Source organism: Hemicordylus capensis, chromosome 1 (genome assembly GCF_027244095.1).
Source record: "Hemicordylus capensis ecotype Gifberg chromosome 1, rHemCap1.1.pri, whole genome shotgun sequence".
Taxonomy (NCBI): Eukaryota; Metazoa; Chordata; class Lepidosauria; order Squamata; family Cordylidae; genus Hemicordylus; species Hemicordylus capensis.
The window spans coordinates 202,049,376-202,069,855 of record NC_069657.1 but is presented as its reverse complement, the minus strand read 5'-3'; the positions used below and the strand labels follow the sequence as shown (position 1 = coordinate 202,069,855).

General features: G+C 44.0%; 2 protein-coding genes across 7 annotated transcripts in view; one reads left to right on the top strand and one right to left on the bottom strand.

Annotated features, from left to right (window-relative positions):
- Positions 1-9,035, bottom strand: part of PLEKHA3 (pleckstrin homology domain containing A3) — a 33,500-nt gene extending 24,465 nt beyond the window's left edge. The window contains exons 1-2 of one of the 6 annotated variants that reach the window (XM_053281047.1): positions 9,019-9,035; positions 7,451-7,798 (exon numbers count right to left, since the gene is read on the bottom strand). In XM_053281047.1, coding sequence (XP_053137022.1) covers positions 7,451-7,490 — 40 coding nt within the window. In that variant the 5' untranslated portion in view covers positions 7,491-7,798; positions 9,019-9,035. The other 5 variants (XM_053281018.1, XM_053281038.1, XM_053281028.1 and 2 more) reach the window with 5 other exon arrangements.
- FKBP7 (FKBP prolyl isomerase 7) lies at positions 8,803-20,317 on the top strand. The gene is made up of 4 exons (XM_053281069.1): positions 8,803-9,189; positions 12,144-12,295; positions 18,511-18,644; positions 19,716-20,317. Exons 1-4 carry the CDS (start codon positions 8,936-8,938, stop codon positions 19,875-19,877), a joined length of 702 nt encoding a protein of 233 aa, XP_053137044.1. The 5' UTR covers positions 8,803-8,935; the 3' UTR covers positions 19,878-20,317.
- The last annotated feature ends 163 nt before the right edge of the window (positions 20,318-20,480 follow it).

Here is a 20,480-nt window from a genome sequence, read left to right as displayed (position 1 = left end):
TAATTGTTTAAGATGTTTTAATTGTTAATTGGTGTTTATATTTATATTTCTGTTTTAATGGTTTCTGTTTTAATTGTAAACCGCCCTGAGCCATTTCGGAAGGGTGGTATAAAAATTGAATGAATAAATAAATAAAAGCCCAAGATATTTGATTAAGTACTTGATTAAGAAAATAAAATCAATAAAGCAAATTCAATGTGGTTTAAATGTTATATTCAATCCAATTCAAAGCTTTACCTCAAATATTATTGGAATACCTGGGCTAGGCGATTGAGAAAGTGGTGGCCTCCCAACTCCAGACAGTCTTGGAGGAAACTGATTATCCAGACCCATTTCAAACTGGCTTTTCAGCAGGCTATGGGCAGGCACTGCCTTGGTTGGCTTGATGGATGATCTCCAATTGGGAATTGACAGAGGGAGTGTCACTCTGTTGGTCCTTTTAGATCTCTTGGCGGCTTTCGATACTATTGACCATAGTATCCTTCTGGAATGTCTGAGGGGATTGGGGTTGGGATGCACTGCTTTGCAGTGGTTCTGCTCCTACCTCACGGGCAGTTTCCAGGTGGTGTCTCTTGGAGACTGTTGTTCTTCAAAAGCTGAACTTCCCTATGGTGACCCTAACCGGCTCCATATTGTTTCTGATATTGTTTAACATCTACATGAAACCTCTGGGAGAGATCATCAGGAGATTTGGTGCAGGGTGTTATCAATATGCTCATGAAACCCAAATCTATTTCTCCATGTCAACATCATCAGGAGAAGGCATAACCTCCCTAAATGTCTGCCTGGAGGAGGTAATGGGCTGGATAAGGGATAACAAACTGATGCTGAATCCAGATAAGACGGAGGTACTTATTGTGCAGGGTCGGAACTCAGGAGACGATTTTGATCTGCCAGTTCTGGATGGGGTCACGCTCCCCCGGAAGGAACAGGTATGCAGTCTGGGGGTACTTCTACATCCGAACCTCTCCCTGGTGTCCCAGGTTGAGGCAGTGGCCAGAGGTGTTTTTCATCAGCTTCAGCTGATACACCAGCTGCATCCATTTATTGAGATGAACGACCTCAAAACGGTGGTACATATGCTGGTAACCTCTAGGCTGGATTAATGAAATGTGCTCTATGTGGGGCTGCCTTTGTACGTAGTCCGGAAACTGCAGGTGGTCTAGAATGTGGCGGCCAGGTTGGTCTCCAGGTCATCTAAGAGAGACCATATTATTCCTGTGTCGAAGGAACTACCCTGGCTGCCAGTACGTTTCCAGGCAAAATACAAAGCGCTGGTTATTACCTATAAAGCCCTAAACAGCTTGGGCCCTGGGTATTTAAGAGAACGTATTCTTTGCCATGAGCCCCACTGCCTGTTAAGATCATCTGGAAAGGTCCGTCTGCAGTTGCTGCCAACTTGTTCGGCAGCTACTCTGGAATGGGCCTTCTCCGTCGCTGCCCCTGGACTTTGGAATGTACTCCCTATTAAAATAAGAGCCTCCCCATCATTGGCACCCTTTAAGAAGGCACTGGAGACACATTTTTTCACCCAGGCTTTTAATTAGATTTATAGTTTTTATATTTTTAAATATTGGGTTTTAAATGTTTTCAGTGATTTTAATTGTTAATTGATTTGATGTTTTAAATGATTTTAATTGTAAACCGCCCAGAGATGTGTGTTTTTGGGCGGTACAGAAATATTTCTAATTAATTAATTAAATTATATATATATATATATATATATATATATATATATATATATATATATATAAAAACATGTGATAATTCAAAAGCGTTAACTCCCAGAAGAGATCACAGGTGAGGCTTACTCCAAACTGTAGAGGGTCCAAAGTTGGTAAATAAAGGTGGCCCCCATTATTCACAGGGGGTTCTGTTCCCGCCAATTACCACGGATAAAGACATGAAGACAAATAAGACATGAAGGCTATTCCCACAACCACTCAAAAGCGGGCTAAGGGAGCCCAGCCTGCTTTTGAGCAGTCGTGAAAACCACCAGCGGCTAACCCGCCTAAATATCCCTCCCCTAATAGAAGGTTAGCGGAGCAAGCACTCCACTAACCCAGTTTCTGTGATTGTGAGTTACCACAGTGGTAACCAGCTAGCCCCCTGATTGTCTGCGGGGAGAGCGGGCTTGACCCACTCTCCCCACAGAACCCTATTAGGCTCTACACACCTAATAGAGCCTCCTTGAGTCTATGGATGTTGTGTGTAGAAACTCCTTGAGTCTATGGAGATAGTGGGGGGTTAGGTTCTTTGACCTTAACAAAGTATTAAAAAAGCAGGGAAGGGCAGAAAAAAGGGTAGTAAAGCATAGTACCTGGTTCTCCCAGTCACTAGGAATGCCCTCCAAATCCTCATATTTTTCATTTAAAATCTTTTTATTATTATTAACAAAAAAGAGCCACAAAATGGCTCTGTGATTCAAAACGGTGGCTGGAAATGACATCGGAAGTCATTTCTGACCACTCTTGAACCATGGATAGGCAAAAATTACCTATAATTCCTGCCACAGATAAAGAAATTGGGTCAATTTCACAGACCCATCCACAGATATGTGAAACGATGATCCGTGAATGTGGATAACATGCTCCTGTACCACAATGAAATAGGAGTCACTGAACCCCACAGTGTTTCTCTTTGCCACTTACAAGTCTGCTTTGGAGAACATTTCAAAAGGACCATGGAACTGACAAAAGATGATTTAGGGGAGAAATAGCAAGACAAACCAATTCACCAATATAGTTATTGTGAACCGTGCAGATAGGCAAGCGGGAAGTCAATATTTACTTATGTGTAGAATTAGATAAATAAATGTAATTTGAATGCAAAAGTTATTGTACAATCCAATAAAAATTTAAAATGCAAAAAAACCCCAAACCAATTCACCAATGTTCCATAAGTTTGAAGAGACTAATTTTTCACAATCTAAGCATATTGCAGAAATGTGAACTCAACTCACGTGCAGCAGAAAGAGAGAGGAGCGGCCAAATCAAACAAAGCCAGTGCCACTGCGGTTCAATCAGAGACCTGATTAAGCAGTTTATGGAACCTAGATGCAATCTGCACCAAGCGAACAGCCCTGTTGTTCTGCCAGGAAGGAAGTGTTTTAAACACACTGCAAGAAAGGAAGTCTTTCTGCCAGGAAGGAAGTCTTTTCAATACCCAACTCAAGTTCCCTCGTAAAATAAGAACGTGGACAAGGAACAGAAAATACATCCAACCATTCCCTATGAGTGTATAGAATTGATTGTAATGCTTTCTTCGTCTTCTATATTCTTTCTAAAAATAAAATGTATAGCTCTTGCTTCAATAAATGAGCAAGAAATAGACATGTGATTTAATAAAGGACTCTAGTCTTCACAATCTTAGTTTATGTTTCTTATTCCACTGTACATCTTTGGTATAAGTGTATGCTCTTGTTACAAGTCACTTATGGAAGGACAATCATAAGCTTATTATAGAAGCACAATCATTTTACAAAGCTTATGAACTTCGAAGCTCACAAGGACCTCCAAGACTGCAGCTTCTGTGCATCCTCATGTATACATTAGGACCCAGATATACCCAGAAGGTTATTTGTTGTTAAGGGCTATCTTTTTACTCTAAATTTTACTAAGAAATACAGTCTATTTTTAATAAGGAAAAATAGGACAAGCTGATATAGTGCTAACATATCAACTTTCAATTTTTCCAATGATTATTATTTTAAAAAATCCGACTGAATGAAGCACCTACTACCTACAAAATCCTTCCATGGTTTTCTAGTCAATATCGGGGCATACTTCATCCATTGTCTTACCTCCACTAATTCCAACTGCAAGACATACTAAACCATTATTTTCAGTAGCAACCACCCATAATTTAGGTTTTCAACCACTCTGTATTTACTGAGGATATGATACAGCAGCAGTGGCCAAAGCCCCCAAACATAATTGCATACCCAAACCTTTAAGGGGTCAACAGGTGGAGAGACACAAAAGCCCCATTCATTTCTCATCCACACATGTTTAGAGAATGCACAGAAAGGCCCAGTATTGGTGCCCAATATTGCTGCATTCACTGACCAGGCCATAATCCCAGGACATTTAGCTGAATGCAGGAAAGGGGTCCCTACACACACATACAGCTGTAACACATAGTTGTCATGTTGCATTATTGCACTGAAGAGCAAATCACCCACCTACCCCACCAAACACCAGACATCACGGTATTAGGAATTAAATACTAAGAATTTAAAAATCAACATTTTTATGTTTAGTTTCAAATGAAATTTTTTAAAGACCAAGCTGTACTTTAGCCACTTTTCAAAAAGCCCCTTCCTTAACTGTTTTCAGTGTTGCAATGTAGCTTCAAGCCATTCCGTTGTATCTGCTGTTTACAATATCTAACATTATCTTTAGGTGCAGACTTGTTCAGGCCACCAAGCTGCTGATTGCAAAGGCAAAAAAGCACATACACAGTACATATGTCAACAGACACCAGTTTCCCCTAAAGACTTTTGGGATACATGTGGTTTTTGTTTTTTTAAAAACACATGTAAAAGGTAAGATGTCGCTCCTGAAATACAGCTTGCCATAGATAACAAAGGAGATAACTTAAGACAACAACTAGTCACTGAGAGTTTAAGGACCAATCCAGGAATGACAGGGTAGCCACATTTGTTCTTCATATGTCTCTTATGTACACATCTAAAATGTGTGTGGCGGGGGGAGGGGTGTCTACTTTTCCAACAAAGATAGCAATGAGTGGGGCGGGGAGTTGAACCCTCCCCTACTTTACCTCCCTGCACTCTGTCACAGCAGTCAACCTTGCTCCAATTCTGGGGCAGAGCAGAAAAATGCTTCAGCTTATTGAACAAGGTGGGTGAAAGAGGAAGGTTCAGCTCTTCTCACTGGTATGCAATTAAACCCAAACCAAGATCAGTCACAACATCCCAAACTATTCTTGGCTTTCTCTAACCAACTTTGTGGAAACAAACTGAGAAATGTAAACCTTGAGTTCAGATCTCAGTTTATTTCAAGTAAGTTGTTTAGGCTTAACCAAGACTGAAACAGCAAGACTGATATCTTGGTTTGTTTTTAACTACAATGGGAAGCAGAAGTCTTCCAAGATTCACAGAGGCAGGAGAGGGTGGAGTGTTTGCTCCTGAGACTTGGGAATATTACAAAGAGCCAAGACTGAACAATGGTTCCATGTGATACCTGAACCAGTCCACTGTGTTAGGCTACTGATAAGACGTTGCAGGAGGCATTTCTCAAAATCATGCATTAGATTAGACAGACAGACATTAGACTCCTTTAATGAAGTATGAAGGAGGAATGCTTCAGAATAAGAGATAGCAAGACTATTCACATGACTGCATGGGTGGGTGGGCAGGCAAACGGGCAGACTGGGCCAACTCACTTCCCCCCAGATGAGCGATCAAATGTTGCTGGGAGTGCGGAGTGCACCCCCAGACAATTCACACTGCGCCACGAAGTGCAGAGCTCTGGAGGCCAGGACCACACATCCCAGCCTCTGGATATCCCACAATGCACTACGCGGCTTGTGCAGTGCACTGGGGGACTCCCACAGGAAATAGGCACTCTAGGCGCCCATCTCTGTGTCTGCTTGAGCCGAACACTCTCTCAAATGACTCTCGGGCGCACTCGCACCTTTAACCCCAGCTAAAAGCCAGGTTTCAAAGCTGGGCTAGGAGGTGCTGCTCCACTGGGATCAGGACAGATCCTGGTGGTTCTCATGTGCAGCCTAACCTGGGCTGAGCTTCCTTAGTCTGGGATAGGCTGCGTGTGAGAACAGCCTCATCCACTATCATCTACAAATTTATTCTAGAATAAAGGGCAGACTTCTTTTTTTTTTTTAAAGAGGCACCTAATAGTTGTATAAATTCTTCAGAATTTAAGAACTCACCACTTTTTTAAAAAAGTGTAAAACTCAATGTAGTCACTGAGGATACAAACACTTGCGGTAGAGTACATGCTTTGTAAACACACAGTCCCAGGTTCATCTGAAGACCCCTGCCTAAAGGGTTATTACCTGGGCAGAGAAAGGACTGGTCTGCCCAGCAAGAGGCAATTATTTAGCCCTATTTACATGTTTTGTTCAACTCATACACAGCAGTAAGCAGTTCCCATCTCTACCCTACATTTGAGAGGGTCACCCAGGTTCACTTTCAAAATGAATGTGTGCACAGCCATTCACACAAAAATATGTACATGTGTACAGTCTCCTGAATGCATGTACAACATCTGAATAGAGCTTTTATATATAGAATGTAAAATGTTCAGTACTTGCAGCAGGGTTCTATATATTGTAAGTTAACAACGAGTGATTACCAAAGGACACAAAAGATATCCAAGACATTTCAAGCAAAGCCACTCTTCTTTGGAGGATGCTTTTTTAAAATCCTGCCTATTTATTTAGTGAAATAGTCTGTGTCTATTTCTTCAAACCTCAAGCATCTTATAAAGGGTCATTTTGAGAACAATTAAGCTTATCAGATGAAGGTTGTTTCCTCATTTAAGAGTACTACCCTTTTAAAAGGTTGTACGCTCAGGTGGTTAGACATGTTTCCTCACATTATTGATCCTAACAAACTCTTTTGCTCTGCAAAATGCCCACTAAGCTCACTCACTGAGACACTCAGCACCATGAGACCTATCAATAGGACACACATGACTCAGAATGATATGAACCTGGACCATTTTCCACCATGACAAGCCTGCAGATTACCATCTGGGAAGCTTGTGAAAGAAGAGGATGCAGGCTATTATTATTATTATTATTATTATTATTTATTCAATTTCTATACCGCCCTTACAAAAAGGGCTCAGGGCGGTTTACACAGAGAAATAACAAATAAATAAGATGGATCCCTGTCCCCAAAAGGCTGACAATCTAAAAAGAAACATAAGTTAGAAACCAGCAACAGTCACTGGAGGTACTACAAGGCTGGGGATTTTATGGCACATCACGAAGTAGGCCTTACTATATTTTCATGAATCCAATACTAGGTTTCCCCCCCAAGTTTTTTGATATTAAAAACCAGGAGGACATCTTAAATTCAGAGCCCTGTTCCTTTTGAGTAAATGCAGGTATGATCTGTATTTAACCTTTACTTTTTAAGAGGGGTCATCTTAAATTCAGTCATCTTCTATTCAGGTAAATACAAGTATTTGCCAAACACTGAGGTATGATTTAAACATTTGTTTCCAGAATCTACTCAGTTCAGGAATAGAGTTCTTTCATCAGCCAGCAATCAGGCCTTGTTCATTTGCAATATCTTAAGAACTGGGGAAGTTGGCAGCCAAATCATCTATTTGGAAATTGTTTTCTGTGCCATGTATTGTGTGGAGAAGATTATTAGCCAGCATGGCCCCTTCTTAAAGAGCTGCCAGGGACAACTAAACACGCTGCCCTGCGCCCAGATGTTTCGAACGCTCAGTACCTGTGATGTAATTGGTCCACTTGTACAGAACTCCTTCCATAGTTCAAAGCCACGAATTGCGCAGCATCCTGGTCTCCCTCCGCCTTCTCCTTCCCCAGAGAAAGGGGAGCAGAAACGGCAGGGTCTCTCTGCAGCGTGTCCTCTTCCCTGCAGCACCCCTAAACAGAAGAAGCAGTGGCGGCAGCAACCCCCGCTGGAGATTGACGGCTGAACGGCTTAGCTGGGGGGAAGGTGGCAGCAGCAGCCTTTGGGTCCAGTTGCCTGCGGAGATGCTGCCTGGGCAGGGTAACGGACACGTGCAGTAATTGCAGCAGCAAAGTCACTCATTGCCTATGCACATCGCAGCCACTGGGGAAACAAAGTGGTTACCAAACCCCCTTGCACTGTCATCGATTGCTTCCTACATCTCCTCCTCACGGCCTCTTTCTTTCCCTTTCTCCTTCCTCCTTCCCTGCCCCGCCCCCGACTCGGGGCTTTGCGTTTGGCTCCATTGACCCTGACGTCTCATTTACTTCCTGGATGAAAGGGGCTGGTTTTAATCTTTAAAAAACACACACACCAAAAAAATAAAAATTATGCGTCCACGCACAGATTGCGTGCCTGCATCCATCCAAAAATTCAAGCGGAAATTACAGATGTCTGCACGCACAGGACTTGTTTAAACGAACATATCAAAATTGTTTGCCTGTTATATGCAATTCCACAATCTGTACATGCAGAACACACCGTCTTACACGATCTACGCGCCCACTTTCTATGCTGCCTCAAGCAGCACGGGAACTGCACAGCTACGTTAGTAAACCCCTATGAATTATTTAGTCCCAAATAAACAAGCATGGGATCGATGCATCGTTTTAAAAGCCTTATGCATATTTACTCCCAAAAAAGCCTTATGGAGTGGACTCCCAATAAAGCCGTATGCAATATCTACTCCCAAATAAACAAGCATGGGATCGGGCTGCACGAGACATGGTTTTAAAAGCCTTGTGCATATCTAGCTCGAGCAGAGTGGCGCTTACTTTCGAGTAAACATGTATCGGGCTACGCGATCATCTACATGAGAGACGGACTGAGAAGAAACTCCAAAAGTAGCACCAGTTCCTCACTTTCGCTGCACGCGAAGGAAAAGGCCGCAAGCCAGACCACGATCATCACCGCCCTTCCATTAAGAAGTAACACTACTGCCTAGATGTAAATACGGAAAGAGACCTTCAGATGTAGCATGAAACTGAGCGCTGCATCCTACAGCATGTCCCAAAGGCAAAGGCGCTGCAAAACTTGCACGGGAAGAGTCAAGGGGATGCAGGTCTAGGAGTGCAGGCAGGGGAGACCCAGGCTGCCCGCTGACAAAGTGGAACAAGTCCCGGACCCGGAGGCAGCATCTGGACTATCCCCCCCGGCCACGCCCCTCCTGGCTCCCGTGACGTCGAACAATGCCAGTGCCACGCAGCCCCGGGAAGGAGCAAGGCTGATCGTTTCACGCACATGCTTTTGCAGCTGCGTCGGACAGCAAAGATGCGTTTCGGGGTGAGGCTGTGTTTTCTCTTGCAGGCTTTCGGTATTCTTACCTTGCAGACGCACGGGCAAAAGAAAGTGGAGGAGGCCTCTGCTGCAGACGACGTTCAAATAGAAGTCTTGCATGTCCCCAAAGACTGCCAGTCAAAGAGCAAGAAGGGAGATCTGCTGAATGCACATTATGACGGGTACCTGGCCAGTGATAAATCCAAATTTTATTGCAGGTAAATCTCTGTGCTCTGAGAACTACACGTTTTCCTTTTTGATTGATTGATTGATTGATTAAGTGCCGTCAAGTCGATGTCGACTCTTAGCGACCACACAGAGATTGTCTCCAGGATGATCTGTCCTCAACTTGACCTTTAAGGTCTCTCAGTGGTGCATCCATTTGCTGTCTTTTTAGACTTGTTAAACCTCTGCTCACAGCATTCAAATCAAACATCATAGTCTAAGGCAGGGTTTCTTAACCTTGTGCCCCCCAGATGTTGTTGGATTACAACTCCCAGAATCCCCAGACATGGCCTGTGTGGCTGGGGATTCTGGGAGTTGTAGTCCAACAACATCTGGGGGCCCAAGGTTAAGAAACCCTGGTCTAAGGCAAGCACTTTTGACTTTTTTAAATCTGTTAGCAACTTGAATGACTGGTTTCCACGTTAATATATTTTTTAGAAGTTTGCAATACGTGCTTCTGTAATCATTATAAAGTCACAGATGCTTCCTATATAGCTGAACCAGTGTGTGTGCCCAAGGTTGGAGTAGGCCCCTTCTTCTTTAGAGAGGTGCAAGCAGGAGAGCAAAGAGCAAGCTGTCGCTCAGCTGGTGGTCCCCTCTCCCTAAGGGCCCCAGGGACATTGGTCCCCCACTTGTTCAATGATCGCTACACCCCCTTAACACATGTATCTCTTGCATGAGTATTACATGTATCACTAACATACAATGGGCCTGAGGATTTCTTCCCACATTCTCTTAAGAAGGCATGTGAGAAATAGCTATCAGGCCTTAATAGGCGAATTTCTAAATATACAACCTATACATACAGTAAGGGAAAGGGAAAGTTGTGCCGTCGGATCCTGGCGACCACAGAGCCATGTGGTTTTCTTTAGCAGAATACAGGAGGGGTTTGCCATTGCCATCTCATTGCGCAGCATGAGATGATGCCTTTCAGCACCTTCGTGTTTCCCATAGTCTGGGAAACATACCAGCTGGGATTCGAACCAGCAACCTCTTGCTCCCTAGGCAAGTTACTTCCCCACTGTGCCATTAGGTGGGTATACATACAGTACATTCTTGTAAAATACAAGCAGGCTGTGAAGGCTCCTTGAGGTGTGCTTATCTAGTGAGCCTCTCTCTCCAGTCAAGAGTGCTCACAGCCTATCTTGATCAGATTGATTCTGAGGCTCCATTTCCCTTTCCCTGCTTTGGGCTGTGCAGGACAGAGGGATGACACTCATTCTCTCTCTCTCTCTCTCTCTCTCTCTCATATCTCCCCCCAGCACCTGCTGCCCTACTGCACTATGTTTTCTTACCTCAAGATCTGCCATATCTCTAGCTGTCTTTACTTCCTCCTCTCTTGGCCAGATCTTTAGATATGGTGCTGCTGCACTGCTAGAGCACCAAGATTATGCACACATCTGCCAGAGCTGGTGCAGTAATTTCTCCATGGGAGCTGGTAGACTGGTAGTCTCCCGCTGCCCCCAGTGTGGTACACTCTCTTCAGGTGTTACCATTCTGAGTACCAGGTACCCAGGCTGAGGGAGAGCAAGAGGGTGCTGGCTAGCCATGCCCTTCTGTGCCAGTGCACTCTGTGGCCACGCCCCCTGCTCGCCTTGCATTCTGTTGTTGTCTAGGAAGGCTTTGTTCCCACATTCTAGAACTCTAAACAGCCAGGGTTCCAGAATGCAGGGAGACAGTCTCCCTGGTTTGATGTATGCCTCTGCAGACAAGCACTAAATATCGGGAGAATCGGAGATGTAATCACAGAATACACCAGTGTGGTGGGGTGTGGCTACCCAATAGACTCCCTTTACCCTCTGTTTGTGTATGCTGCGCCCAGACTGAGAACTTCTGGAGCACTCCAGTGTGTCTTATAAGAGCAGCAGAGTGTTGAGGCTGCTGGTGGCTTCTTTACATGGCATCCTATGGCCTACAAAAGCTAGCTCAACCCTGCCATAGCCTCAAATGAAAATAAGCGAAGTGACTCTGATTTCTATATGCAGTGCCAATTTACTGTATTACCTGAATCCAAGATGAGATGTTTTCCAAGTTCTTTGATGTTAGAAATCAGGCGGTCATCTTAAATCCAGAGTCCTCTTACTTTTGGGTAAATATAGGTATAACCTGTATTTATCCTCTATTTTGTAAAGGACACATCTTAAATTCAGAGTCATCTTGTATTTGGGAAAATATGATAATAAATGTCCTCTCCAGAACCATTACAGCAGGGAGTCTCAAACATGGGTCCCCAAACGTTGGGCTGCAGTTCCCATTATCCTCTGCCACAATGGCCAAAGACCATTCTGGTTGGGAATGATGGGAGTTGTTGGCCATTTGGGGACCCACGTTTGAGAACTCCTGCATTACAGGACTAAACCAGAGCCCCTGGTGGCGCAGTGGTAAAACTGCCGCCCTGTAACCAGAAGGTTGCAAGTTCGATCCTGACCAAGGGCTCAAGGTTGACTCAGCCTTCCATCCTTCCGAGGTCGGTAAAATGAGTACCCAGAATGTTGGGGGCAATATGCTAAATCAAGGTAAACCGCTTAGAGAGCTCCGGCTATCGAGCGGTATATAAATGTAAGTGCTATTGCTATTGCTAAACGATAATAAGCACAAAGTGATGCTGAATTTTGAGCATGGAAGTGATCTATGAATGTTAATTCCATTCAGTGACCGGCATAAAAAGAAAAATTACTCAAAGTAAAAGGTAAAGTGTGCCGTCAAGTCGATTTCAACTCCTGGCGCCCACAGAGCCCTGTGGTTCTCAGTAGTTCCATTGAAATTAAGCCCTTCTCATTTAAGCGGAATTACTTTGAGTAATTTCCCTCATCATTTCAGCCTGCGATAATCCTTATTAAAAGGACTAATAAAACGTTCTCCCCAAATGATGTCCTCCATATTTATTGTTGGTTACTTTAAATGAAATAATATTATTTGAATGCTCTCTTGATTTTCTTTTTTGTAGTCGAACACAAAGCAACGGCCACCCAAAATGGTTTGTCCTTGGTGTTGGACAAGTCATTAAAGGGTTAGACATTGCCATGACGAATATGTGCCCTGGAGAGAAACGGAAAGTGATCATTCCTCCTTCACTAGCATATGGGCAGCAAGGATATGGTAAAACGATGATAAAATATTAAGACTAATATCTTAAAACTAATATTAAGATTTATATTCCGTGTACTTTCTGTAGCTTCAGTTACACCACAGTGAAAGGAGTCTTGCAACTCATTGAATATATTGCTATTAGAAGTAATCAATTAACAAAAAGTAGGATCAATTCATTGGTTCCACTTTCTTCTCTAGATTTTACCCACCCCTTGTAATGGTAGAAGCAAAGATAAATTGCTGCATGCTTTCAGGCAGCATTTATGTGGGGGGTTTGCATCTATTCTCCGTTTTACCTAGTTTAAATGTTGCCAGTCTGTCTTTTAATATGATCTATTAAGCAAAAACAGTCTGCAGTCTACAGAGGAGTTCAACATATGTCTGGTAACCCAATAAGAACATATGAACAGCCTTGCAGGATCATACCTAAACCTATCTAGTCCAGCACTCTGTTTCACACAGTGGCCCACCAGATGCCTTGGGAAGCCACATAACCAGGGGATGGAGGCATGCCCCCTTTCCTGCCACTGCTGCTCTGCAACTGGTATTCATGGTCATCCTGCCTCTGAATATGGAGGTAACCTATAGCCATCAAGATTATTAGCCACTGGTAGACTTGTCCTCCATTAATTTATCTAAGCCCCATTTAAAGACATCCAAGCTGGTGGCCATCACTCTCTCCTGTGGCAGAGTATTCCATAGATTAATTGTGCGCTGTGTGAAAACGTTCTTCCTTTTGCCCGTGCTAAATTTTCTGGCAATCAGTTTTATGGGACCATCCTCAGTTCTAGTGTTGTGAGAGAGGAAGAAGAACCTCTACCTATCCACAGTCTCCAAACCATGCATGCTTTTGTAAGCCCCTTTCGTATCTATCCTTATTCGCTTTTTTTTTGAAACTAAAAAGCCCCAAATGTTGGGTCCTACAGTTCAGCTCTAGTTGTCAAAATACTAGTTTTTTGTAATGGTAGCATCAGTAGTAGCACCATGCATAAGTGAAGAGGTGAAATACTGCCCAGTGTACCACTCTGCTCTATTCTCCATTAAAGGCCCTCTTGACACCTCTTTTGCAGATACACAGCCCAGAGGAAGCTATAAAGAGCCATCATTGGCACCACCCATTTCTAAGTCAGCCTTTTTTTGTAGGCACAAGATTAAAAAGTGATGGGGGGAAAGGCACTAATGGCTTCTACCAGAAATGGTCTGGGAAGTGTCAGCATGAGAGAAATTGTCTGTATCCTCATGTAGCAAGGCTAATGGGGAATAATGGGAATAAATAATTCCAAAACTCAGCACTAGCACTCAGACACCAAATCCTACCAACTGTTGATCAAATCAGTCTACTAAGAGGTCATTGGGCTTGTGGGGGAGGGGGGGCACTATTTACTATTTTGTGTCCAATGGCAACAAAACACAGAAGATGCTGGGTTGGATTCTAGTTTTGGGGAGAGCACTGCTTTGTTGCTGGATGATCATCCTGGGATTGGAAGGAGAGTTGTACTCTTACAAGGAGTCCTTTTGCAAGCGCAACTCTCCTTCCGTTCCTGGTAGGAACTTCTGATGGTGGATTAAAACTCTGCCACAAGTCAGGTCCTGACCTAATGTTCAGATGATTGGTCAAATGAGTATGATTCTTGAAGACTTCTCTCTATACAGTATCGGAATATGTTATGGGGAATTTTTTTGTGCATTTTGAAAAATGTTACACATTGTGGGAAAGCTGTGGAACTTGGCTAGGCAATTATTTGGCAAGTAGATTACATAACTTTGGAGATTTCTAAGCAGAATGTAATTCGCAGAATGTTAGCAGAATGCAAGGCTGTTCACACAAGCAGCCCTGCCTAGGCTTGGACAGCCTTGTGTGGGTAGGGCTGCTTGTGTGAAGCACCAGGATCAGCCTTGATCCTGGCGCTACCCTCCTGGGTAGCCCAAGTCTTTTAACCCGACCATTTGCCTGAGTAGAAGGGTGCAAGCACACCCTGCTACCCAGGTATAGGGTCATGTGCCTGCTGTGCTCCTAGAGGACCCAACTCACACGGGAATCCCTCAATGCACCATGCTCCTCATACGGTGCGTTGCAGGATTTCTGGAGGCTAGGCAGCTTTTCCCCAGCCTCCAAAATGCCGCAGCAGCAGCGATCGTGGGCACAGCGGCAGGAGCAAGAAGATCATGTGAGGGAAGGTAGGTATACTCCTGCCTTCCCCCCAGCCCTCCCTAGCCACCAGCTATTTTGCTCATGTGAAGGACCCTAATGTGAAAAAGCTTATGTGTCAACTCAGACATCACACCAAGCCATGATTTGGCAGTCCCCTGAGGTCTTGTGATCCTTCATCCTCTTCCTTCTCCCCTCTTGCTTGTGCATTCCCTCATCTACATCCTGATTTTGCCAACCTAATTTTCATGGCATCCGCATTGGCCATCAGGTAAACCATGATTTGAAACCAGTGTTTCAAGTGGGTATACAAACTGTGGTTTGGAGATCAGCACTAACCACAGGTTGCTAATTTAGACATTGCAGCAAACTATGGTTTGCAGAAACCAGGAGCCAGAAGTGGGAATCCACATGAGAGGAGGAAGTGTGCAAGCCCACAGGAGCACTCCAGCCATTAAACCGTACTTTGGCATTTCAGCTGAACTTAGTAGGAATATGCATAAATCAAGATTCATGCACTTATTTGAAAGGCAGTTCGGGCATGAGCGAAGAGAGCAGGTCCACATGTACTGAGGCCATTTGTGTGCCGCCACCATGCCATTGCTACATGAGGGGTCCTGGGGGTGCCACTGCAGCAGGAAATTGAGGTGAGCAGAGGAGGAGCAGATATGGACCTGCTCTCCTAACTTTTAAAGGTGCCCAAACTGCCTTTTGAATCAGTGCACGAATCTCAATTCGTGCATATCCCTAGAGTGAAGGTCTTGGACTCGTAACCAGTGTAGGCTGTACTTAGAGCCTCCTGCTTATGGGTTTACCAACTCAATTGAAAATTGAAGTTGAATAAATAATAATTGAGGGAAATACAGCCAAGGCAGAACAGTCTCTGAGAACAGTTCACCTACTGTATTTCACAGTTGGGGTCCCAATGGGCAAATCTTCACTGTGACCCCAATCCAGCTAAATTTAGTTATAGTGAAGTCTCAGTGGGAGTTGCAACTGACTCTTTCCCGTGTTTTCAGTGGGATTTTGAAAAACTTAGGGCGGCTTTAGATGACCACCTGAAAGTAAGTTGGAAGGAATTGGAGGTTCACGCACGCTTGGCTCGAGCTACAAGCTCAGCTCATTTTGTGACATCCAGCCCACCAATGTCAGGTTCCCTCTGCTTCCTGACGTTTGCCTGACATTTGTAACTGAGATTTGAAATTGGGAGAAGAATGTCAGGCAGCAGAGGGAACCCAGCTCCAGCAACCCGATATTGGCAGGTTTGTACACCACAAAATTAGCCGAACATGCATCTTGTGTTGGAAGTAGGTGCTCCCTGGAAAACTCTGGTTCCCTTCAGCTTACTTTTGGGTGTTCATCTGAACCCACTCACTATTTCAGCTAAGTTAAGATGGATTTAGACCTGCATCTTTTGAATTTAGATGAATACGTAGCTGCTGTAGCAATGTGACTTGATGTTTGACATAAAACCTCCGTAGGCCAAATTCTCCTTTGATTCAATCTGCTGAAGCCAGTGAGTGACTAATTTGGCATTTTCTCCACCATCAGATTAGGATATCTTGGTTTGTCTACAGATATTCTCAAAGAGGAAGCAAGTTTGCATGATTACCAAACACTAACTATGACTATCTGTTTTAGGCTGCAACTGAAGAAAGTCTTTTCCCCCCCCTACCTACAACATGCTTGTTCTCTCTCAGAGCATAGTCCTGCATGCTGGGTGAGATGGTTCTAGTTTTGAATGTCAAGAATGCATGTGGCTTTCTAGGTCTTTACCTGGGTTTTCCTATGGTATGTATCATTCTCAAAACTGCTAATATCTAAATCCTTTTTCTAGTTTAGTTCCTAAATGCTGTTGCTGCATGTGTCTGAATCGTTTTAAGAAAAATATCTCGTAGACCAGGGTTGCATAACTTGTGCCCTACCATGCTAAGTTCATCCCACCAACTGATATGTAGTGACCCACCAGGGGTTCAGCAAGCTATGTTCAGCTTGGTGGGCCATTTGTGGTGCAGCCTACCTTAGATTGTGTATAAAAGGTTATAATTGCCTTGCTATTCACTGGGAGTTCTTCCTGTGGCCCTTGATTTCCCCTTTGTTAATGAAGAAGGCTGTTGTAACTGTGTCAGTTACAGTGTTAAAAATCAGATCCTGATCCAACTTGGTAATGTTTGGTGTGTTCACATATAAAGAGGACCAAGCCCTGTATTTTTATTTTAACTGCATGTTGCATGGCTTATGAAATGCTTTCTTTGGACTGACTTTGGAAGGTCACAAGTTCATTTCTGGTACTTGTCCAACATTTCCAGTCTCCTTTCTTCCTGGCCCAAACCCAACTAAACTTTTGTGTGCAACTTTGATACAGGAAGAGGTTGTGATAGATTTCCCTAAAGCCCATTTTCTCCCTTGAAGCTTAGATAAGTTCATCTCTGAAATCTCAAGTGTATCTTGTTTTGTACATCCAAAGGCATCTTTTAAATGAAGCTTTTGTTTTTTTAATGAAGTGGTTGTTCAGGTTTGATTGGCTAGCTTTTTAATATCGATTAAGAAGCAAGGACTTTCTAGCACTATGAAAGAGATCAGCTGGGGGTTTGAAGGGGTTTTTTGTATTTGTTCTTTTAAGGAATTAAACTAGCATCAGTTTATCATCATCATACAGTATTTATTTAACACTTTTCAACAAAAGTGTTCTTAAAGCAGTTTACATAGCAAAAGGTATTGGGGCTGTTCACATGAGCAGCCTTACCCAAGTAGAGCGGCCTGTGTGGAGTGCCAGATATCCCAAGTTTTTTACCCAGGCTATTACTGAAATAGAAGGGCACGGAGGCACCCTTCTACCCCAGTCCCCAATCGCGTGCACACTCAGGCTGCCTGCAGCCAAGTGAACACAAAGCCGAGCAGCAAGAGCGCCCGGCAGTGGGGGAATCCCCCAATGAACCTCACTCCTAGCACGGTGCATTGTGGGATGCTGGAGGACTTCCTCCTCCGGCGCCCAGCTCTGCTGCTCACTGCACCTCCAATCGTGCCGCAGCAAGCAGCAGAGCCTAATGGGGAGGGTTGATCATGTGTTGGGAGGCAGGTAGGAGCCTGCCTCCGCCTAACCCTCCCTATTTTGGTTGTGAGAACAACCTTATTCTGTGTCCCATAAGGGCTCACAATCTTAAAAAAAAAAAAATCCCAGCGTTCACTTTCAAAGGAGACACCAGCAGCTCCCACAGATTAACACTATGCTAAGCTGAATAGGGATAGTTGCTTTTCCTCTACGAAATATATTAGAATCACCACTTCAAAAAGTACCTTTTTGCCTGGTTAGCATGTACCAGTTTAAGAATGGTTGACCCAGTTTAGAATGGCTGAGAAGATACTTAGGGCACAATCCACCTGAAAATTCCCTTGCACATCTCTAGTGCAAAAGCATAGGTCCTTGTGTAGTTCCCATGCATTTTAATTAAAATGTGTATAGGAGAATGGGGCTATTCTCACGAGCAGCAAAAATTGGGCTAGGAGAGCCTAGCCCGATTTTTGCTGCTCGTGTAAACCACCGGGCTTGCAGGTGAGCCCAGTGGCTTACAAGCGGCTAGCCCACTTTTGTAGCCCTCCCCTAAGCCCGGGTTTGTGGAGCAAGCCCTCCGCAAACCCGGGCTTCCCGATCGTGAGTAGCCGTGGCTCAGCTCCGCGGCATGGCTACTTACGAGTAGACCCCCGGAGGGGAGGCAAAAAGCCACCTCTTAGCTCCGAGGGTCTCCCCAGTATGCCCTGCGGGCTCGCACAGGGCATACTGGAGCTTCCGGTGGCTGATCCGGCCGCCCAGGGCTCCCTCCCCGCGCACCCTCCAAAACCGGGTCTCACTGATCGTGAGACCCAGCTCATTATCTTTAATGATCAGGAGGTTGCCTCAGATTCAAAAAGAGCATGGTCCAAGAACAAAGGGAAACACCAATGACACTGTTTAAAAAAATATGCAGAATCCATCTTTAAAACATTTCTAAATAATCTTAGAAATACTGGTCTCTGTGGTTAAGATTTTATGTTACTGGAGTGAGCAGTTCCTAAAATGTTCTTGTTACATTCTTAGAACCAGCCAAGATTCCACCAAATGCGACGTTGATCTTTGAGATTGAACTGTATGCGGTAACTAAAGGACCACGCAGTGTCGAAGCATTTTCTCAAATAGATACGGACAGTGACAAAAAACTCTCAAAACACGAGGTAACATAAGCAGTCCTGAAAAGCGCTCTCCCTATTCTGCCTATCTGTATGTGTTTATAAATTGCCTCTTACTTAAAAAAAAAAAAAAAAGTTAGCACTATGGCAAAATTGCTTTAAAGATGTTTCTGATCTTACTGAGCACTTCTGGAGCACGGGCAGCACCCAGAATTCTGAAGGGTCTGACTCAGCGTGGAAAGTGGGACCCAGGAAGTGATCCAAGTGCTTCCAGAGTATCTCTGCAGTCCCCTCAAAGTGTGTGTGCTTCATTAGTCAGGATGTATCAGCCAGTGTTATAACTCTTCTTCCATAACTTACACTCAAGGAGCCTATTCCCACGATCATTAGAAGGCAGGCTAAGGGAGCCTAGCCCACTTTCTATCGATCGTTGGAGCCACAGCGGTTAGCCCGCCTAATTCCTCCTCCCCTTAAACGAGGTTAACAGAGTGAGTGCTCCACAGTGCACGGCGACACATGAGTAGACCCTGGACCGGGAGGCTACAAGCAGCCTCCTGGCCTCGGGGGTCTCCCCATTATGCCCCACGCTCTCACGCAGGGCATCCTGGGACTTCTGGGGGCCAGGCAGCCCCCGATCCCCACCGCCCCTACCAGCTCTGTGATGGAGCTGGTAGCCATGTGGGCTGCCGATCCGGCTGCCCAGGGCTTCACGATGGATCATCGGCTGAACCTCTGAACATCCTCTGAACATCCTCTGAACCCTCCCAGGTTCTACACACACCGCATTTGTAGAGCCTCAAGATCTCCCTTTCTGACGTGACCAGTAACATCACAACCCCAGCAAATAGTTTGATTCAATCTGCTGCACTGTTCTTGCAGTTCAAGACAAGCCAGTAGAGCTAATGTTTAATGTTATGGTTGTCGTCATCCTAATGGAGAAACCTGCTTAATGTTATGATGTGTTCAGCCAGGTCTGAACAAATCTTTCGGCTGTTTAAAATTAGCCTAAATGTTATCTTAATATTAACTTCAATATGTTAGTTTTACAATGCTAATATAAAAGGTCCGAGCTAATTCTGGAGTTATTCGGGCTTTTGTTTTCTTTGATTCTTTCAGATAGACCATTATTTGAAGAAGGAATTTGAAAGAGATGGCAAGAAACGTGACCCATCAGTTCATGAAAATGTTTTGGTTGATATCTTTAAAAAGAATGACCATGATGGAGATGGCTTCATATCTGCTAAGGAATACAATGTCTACCAACATGATGAATTATAAGAGCTCAGTGCTAAAAGGTCTGCTCAGTGCTTTAAGGACATTAATGTCTCGATCCAGCAGTTCCTTTCATTTGCACCAGGAGCTCCTGTGCACACAAGTTTTCCTGCTCACTTTCTTACAGCACAGCACTACCTACTCCACGGAAGTCAACTGCTTGTCAGGAGCCATGAGTACACAGTGGAGATGGAGCTGCGGATCTAGTGCTAGTGCTAGGGTTGCAGCCAAATGAACAGTGCTGGACTCTTCAGGCCCTGTTGATTTCTCTGGGATGTGTGCATCGAATTTATGGTTTGAAGAAACACAGTCTAAAATGGAAGTCTTTGTATCACATGACATTTTTTAAAATTACATTTTTATATCTTTTTAACTAGATTAAAATTCATTCCTTTTTCAGTCATTGAGTTTGATAAACGACAAAATAAATAAAACATGAAATGGGAGCGTGGTTTGTGTGCTTCATAATCCTTAGTTGAGGTATACACACAGATATTTAGGCGTTTCAGGAGTACTAACAAGAGGTTTTTTGAGGATACCATAGACAGTCAGGAAAACAAACAAATGGATCATGGAACAAATCAATCCAGAATTTTCACTCAAGGCACA

Coding starts and splice junctions, on each gene's coding strand:
- FKBP7 (XM_053281069.1), top strand. CDS start 8,936: ATGCTTTTGCAGCTGCGTCGGACAGCAAAGATGCGTTTCGGGGTGAGG. Junction 12,296..18,510: donor ATATGGGCAGCAAGGATATG/GTAAAACGATGA, acceptor TTACATTCTTAG/AACCAGCCAAGATTCCACCA. Junction 18,645..19,715: donor AAAAACTCTCAAAACACGAG/GTAACATAAGCA, acceptor TGATTCTTTCAG/ATAGACCATTATTTGAAGAA.